The sequence below is a fragment of the Brassica oleracea genome, chromosome C6, assembly GCF_000695525.1.
Source record: "Brassica oleracea var. oleracea cultivar TO1000 chromosome C6, BOL, whole genome shotgun sequence".
NCBI lineage: Eukaryota > Viridiplantae > Streptophyta > Magnoliopsida > Brassicales > Brassicaceae > Brassica > Brassica oleracea.
In genome coordinates this window covers 28,944,410-28,950,087 of record NC_027753.1, presented here as the reverse complement: position 1 = coordinate 28,950,087, position 5,678 = coordinate 28,944,410, and the positions used below count along the sequence as shown (strand labels likewise).

At 34.7% G+C, this 5,678-nt stretch overlaps 3 protein-coding genes across 5 annotated transcripts in view; 2 read left to right on the top strand and 1 right to left on the bottom strand.

The window, feature by feature from the left end:
• LOC106299944 (putative nuclease HARBI1) overlaps positions 1–2,247 on the top strand; it is a 3,535-nt gene extending 1,288 nt beyond the window's left edge. Inside the window, exons 1-3 of one of the 3 annotated variants that reach the window (XM_013735969.1) lie at positions 36–647; positions 853–1,370; positions 1,441–2,247. In XM_013735969.1, the coding sequence (XP_013591423.1) occupies positions 910–1,370; positions 1,441–2,158 (1,179 nt within the window). In that variant the 5' untranslated portion in view covers positions 36–647; positions 853–909 and the 3' untranslated portion in view covers positions 2,159–2,247. Of the gene's footprint in view, positions 1–35; positions 1,371–1,440 lie in introns of those variants that run through there. The other 2 variants (XM_013735970.1, XM_013735968.1) reach the window with 2 other exon arrangements.
• On the top strand, positions 86–619 carry LOC106297943. The gene has a single exon (XM_013734071.1). It carries the CDS (start codon positions 86–88, stop codon positions 617–619), a length of 534 nt encoding a protein of 177 aa, XP_013589525.1.
• A 271-nt stretch (positions 2,248–2,518) lies between the features above and the next one.
• Positions 2,519–3,963, bottom strand: LOC106297942. The gene is made up of 3 exons (XM_013734070.1): positions 3,914–3,963; positions 3,309–3,531; positions 2,519–3,024 (listed from the first exon to the last, which is right to left on the bottom strand). Exons 2-3 carry the CDS (start codon positions 3,469–3,471, stop codon positions 2,519–2,521), a joined length of 669 nt encoding a protein of 222 aa, XP_013589524.1. The 5' UTR covers positions 3,472–3,531; positions 3,914–3,963.
• Between the last annotated feature and the right edge of the window lie 1,715 nt (positions 3,964–5,678).

The window sequence follows — 5,678 nt, the reverse complement described above, 5'->3', positions numbered from 1 at the left end:
ATCATGAGTGATGGTTGTTATTTGATTATAGGAATGGCCTGGAGCTAGGAAATACAAAGATAAACCAGTGGCAAATGCAGATCTAATGGAACAGATTTTCAGTGGGGTTCATGTAAGTGGAGCTGAAGGGTGGAGTGCTCAGCAAGGTGAAAATGAGTTAGACAATATGGAGGTAGAGAATGATGATGCCGCATCTGAAGCAAGGCAAACCAATCCTCCAGCAAGGCAAACCAATCCTGAACCAGATGCTCCCTCATCCTCTAATGGTCCACGAGTCTCTAATGCTCCACGAGCCTCTAGTGTCCCAAAGCCTTCTCGGAAAAGGCGTGCAGAACAAGCAGCAGATGTTATGAGAAGTAGTCTTCAATCACGTGATGATATACTCTCTCACAAAAACCACCTAATAGAAAGCCATCCAGATTTGAGTTGCAGCCAGCTTAAGGCTATGAGTGTCTTGCATTCACTGTCTAGTATCAGAATGTGGTCTCCATTGTACAAAGCTGCTTATAAACATCTCAGGGAAGCTGCTACAAATCGACAGACGTTCCTAAGTTATGAAGATGACGAGAACAAGATTATCTATTTGGAGGAAGAGACCGGTGAAAGCAGATATGCATGAGTTTTATGTTCTCCTATCTAGTGTCTAAGTATTGTGTTTCTCTCTATCTGTTTGAGTCTTGTGTTTCTCTTTATCTTTATGCATAACAATGTGAAGTTTTCTTGTTTATTCATGACATTTTCCTTCTATGAAAAAATATTAGTATTTATTAACTCTTTTTACCTTCATGCTTGTGGTAGAATTTCAGTATTTGAATATGACATTGTTTAACAGGTTTACTTGTTATTTAGCAGATATGCGACGAGACAACAACATTGGATACATTCGCATTGCTAACTGAGGATGATGATATGGATTTGTTAGAAGAGGAAGAGCTCGTGTATCATATGCTAGAAGATGTTTATGGAGTTACAAATCTTCCTTCTCTTCCTCGACAAATGCTCAGAACAAACAAAGGTGGAGGTTGGCGCCGTGTTCAGCGCCTCATGTTTGAGAGTGACAAGCAATGTTTTGACATCTTAAGGATGAATCAAGGTACTTTTAAGAATCTGTGCTTTAGGCTTCGACAATACTACAAACTTGAAGAATCACAAAACGTCTATCATGAAGAGAGTGTGGCAATGTTTGTTGAAATGGTTGCACAAGATTTAACAGTTCGAGCTTTAGCTGAGAGATATCAACGTTCAGTAGATACGGTGGATAGAAAACTAGATCAAGTTCTCTCTGCTCTATTAAAGCTTGCTGCAGACATCATTAAGCCATCAATAGGAGAGTTTACTACTCCAAGTCCTGTTCTAGTAAACAATGATAGGTAGGTTCTTGATATAATCTCTCCACATTGTTTCATTAAGTTCTCTCTCTGATCTCTCTTTTGTTTACAGGTACATGCCGTTTTTTGAAGACTGCATTGGTGCTTTGGACGGAACTCACTTACCTGTTCGTCCTCCGTCTGATAATCCGGAACCGTACAGAGGCAGGAAAGGAGAACCGACAATCAATGTTCTCGCAATATGCAATATGAAAATGCGATTCATCTACGCATACGTGGGAGTTCCTGGTAGAGCTCATGACACGAAAGTTCTTACACATTGTGCGACACATGAACCCTTCTTCCCTCATCCACCAGATGGTAAGTACTATCTAGTTGATTCCGGTTATCCAACTAGAACCGGTTATCTAGGTCCGCATCGTAGAACTAGGTATCATCTTGACCAGTTTGCTAGGGGAGGACCACCAACAAACTCTAGAGAACTGTTTAACCGGAGGCATGCTAGTTTACGTTCTGTGATTGAAAGAACATTTGGTGTTTGGAAAGCGAAGTGGAGGATTTTAGATAGAAAACATCCGAAGTATGATGTTATAAAGTGGGTGAAGATTGTGACAGCAACTATGGCACTTCACAATTTTATTCGAGATTCATCTGATGAAGACCGTGATTTCACTTATTGGGAAACAGTAAATGAGTATGAACATCATGGTGACCAAGCAGTAGAAGAGCTTGAGCATACTCCATACCTTCCATCTGGTGATAGAGCAATGGAGATTCGACGTGATGCAATCACTGAAAGGATAACAAGAGGAAGTCGACTTCCATATTAGCTTCACATATGATCATCAAGGATTATGTTTACTATTGTTCAGACTTGAGTTTTTATGTCAAGAGTTTATGTGTCAGGTTTGAGTGTTTCAGTCTTTGAATGTTTTGAGTCAAAACTTTGAGTTTTTGTTTTGTTATTTTAAGACTTTGAATTTTGAGTTTAATGTTTATTATTGTTACTTTATAATGTTATAAACCATGAAAAATTGAGTTTGATATTTATTTTTATTTATGTCTATTTTATTTGCAGTTAAACATAATTTTTTACAAGTTAAAACATGAAAATTGAATTTTAGATATAGTTTTATACATGTTTAGACCAAAAGAAAAGACAAGGAGCTTTTGGTCATTTGACACAAAACTCATCCAGATACAAAATACAGAAATGTAAAACGAACATAACTACATCCAGATACAATTTTCAGACGCATGATCCAAAATTTCCAGAATCGCGAACGAACAACATCTGATTGCTGCATCCAATTACTGCGCGCGGATGCCGCGTCTGGAATTCTCATCCAGTTTACGAAACGAACAGGGCCAGATTCATCTTTAGAGTTTGGAACTCTGCTCTTGAACTCATCAAAGCCAAGTGGAACAGCACGAGATACCTGGTGAAACTTTGAAGTACTGGTCTCTGTATCATTCTCTGGGCCTGTGTTGTTATTAACCATCTCACTTTGCTTCACAAGCGTAATGTCTTCTTTGCTTTCTGTAACATTCCCATCAACTGTGTCTTTGATTTCTTCTGCTGCAGGTATATGAACAGAAGTAGACTCTAGTGATGGTGCATCAACATGTTCATATGTATCATCTGCACTAACATCATCTTGATCACCATTTTGTACCGAACCGGCTAGAGAATTCCCTGAAAATGCCCAAAAGTAAGCTTTTAATAAGCTTAAGACAAGATGAAAAGAACAATAGTAGGTGTATAAACAATTCATGATTATTGTTTTTCCAAAAGCATATGTTACCCCGGTCCATAGCATAGGCAAAAGAACTGGTTGCTCAGGGCATCACAATTTTATGCGACCAGTTTATATGAAGCAAAAGGACACAAACTTTTATTTAAGCGTAGGATATTATGAAAATTTTAAAATGTCAGACCCACACTACAGTTACCATCAAGTCAATGAGCTTAAAGTTTACCTTTGTGACCATTTCCATGACTGATCCATAAAGTAGATAACAAGAGAAGCCCCCATACGAGAAAAACGAGAGACAATGAAACTTTGTAGAGGCGATTCCTTCCTTTAGAAGCATCCTCAGAAACTCTTCTTCTAAGCAGAAGAGCTCTCCGTGATCTTTGCATTTCACATCCACTCGAGAATTACCAGATCACTAAACGAAATACTAAATGAATAGTGCACTCCTGTGATTAGAGATATGTATCAGCAACACAAATAAAGTGAGTTATATATAACTACGACAGCCAAGTAAAGATTTACAGACATGGCCTGTTTATATGACTTGTAACAATTACTAAATAATCAAAACATATATTTTTCTTAATCAATTAAGGGGCCGAATGATCCCATATATATTAAAATTAAAATTTGGAGACCCCATGCAAATGTTTCATGCCAATTGCAATGACCGGCTCTGTTTACAGATTCAAGCAAGATGAAAAAGCACGAAGGAAACTAGCATATCATGTACATATCCCCAAGTGATTTCAAGAAGCTAAACAAAACCCAGAAGAAGAAGACAACGACATACGAAATTTACTGGGAAGTAGTCGAGTGAGACATTACCTAAGAGAGTATCGGAGAAAAGGGAGCTAATAAAACTCTGTTTCTATTCCCTCGCTTATTGAAGAAGACAAACCAAAGGGAGGGAGACTCGGAAAGCTTCTTCTTCCTCAACAACCCTTGTCAAGCACTGATCAGCGAGGAAAATTGACAGAAGAGAGAAAGATGGGTATATAGAATAGCCTTAGGAGCGGTCTAATTGAGTGTATGTAAAATGGTACCGAGTCAACACTTTTTGAATCTTGCAATTTATTAGTTTCTTTTTTAATTAAAGTTTTCTTTAAATTCTGTTTACCTTACCTTCTAATCACATTATGTGCTAGGCTGTACACATATTTTTTAAACATAAAGAAATAGAAATAACAATTGACAGAAGATAAAATGAGTATAGAAATATGACTTAGGAACAATGTATTTAGTTTTTTTTTTTTTTTTTTGAAAAAGGCTTCGTATTTAGTTTATACTTTACCTTTTTAATCCAATTATGTGCTTAGCTGTAACCAGAATTTTTATTAAAAGAAAAATTAAAATAGAAATACCGTCATTATCTGTACGTTTTCTTAGGAGAATATTTTCATTTCGATTTTTTTCATATTACAAATCTTTATATAAATCCGCCCATGCATGAATATTTGAAATTCAGATTTTATAGATATCATTTCGGTAGTCAAATCTCACAACACTGTTAAACACTTTCTAGGATTTTAATAAACAAACAACAACAACAAAATATTATGGTTATTTAAAATTTGGATATTCAAAAAATAAAACCATATATTTGTTATTAAAGTTTTAAACATTTTCACGGATATCTAAAATTTCAAATCCAATGTATATAACAAAATTGCACATATATGATCCAATGTACATACCAAAGAAAAGTACATCTCTTTTTTATTATTTGAAGAACATTATTAACAATTAACCTTATCTCTATGTGTGATTAACTAAAATGCCATTACTTATGTGTCATCATGAGAATCATTCTCACAACCTTTATTAAATAATCCTTCCTTGCCTAGACTAATTACATGTAATGCCATTATTTATTATTTGTATCCTTTCATACAATATACAATATGAATCTTTATTGCATTACTAAAAACCAATTGATAGTTGTAAATAATATATGAATTACATTACTAAAATTATGGTGTACAGGTACACTGACGGTTATTAACAATACACTTAGACAACTACGAAAGGTTGTCTTTCCCAAATGTGGTGTGGCATAATATTAGTGTATTTTTCGATGTGTATACTGCATTATTTTACAAATTCGTAGTATAATATTAGTGGATTCTTCGATATATATGTTGTATTATTTTATAGAAGTTAGCATACATTTAGTGTATTTGTCTTAGCTATTATATCATGGCTATATAACAAATTTCGATAGCTAAGACAAAAATCCATATTTTTATAATATATTGTTAATAATCATGTTCTTGAGTGATTGTAAAATACATTCAAGAACGAATTCCATATTAAATTGTTTGCAATCCCTTAACTTTTGCAACAAGTCATTTTTATTACAAAATTAACATAAAATGCTGACAGACATCAATTTGGAAATTTATATAATTCTTTCCGGTTAAGTTTAAAGTCAAATATCATGTTCTTTACGATTCATAAATGATACATGACATTTTTTAGGGACACGATTCATAATTATGTTCTACTATAAACATTGGTATGTGCCATTAATTTTGATTAATTTGTTTTGTATTTGATGGGATACGTGACATTTATTTTGGGATTGAGCAAT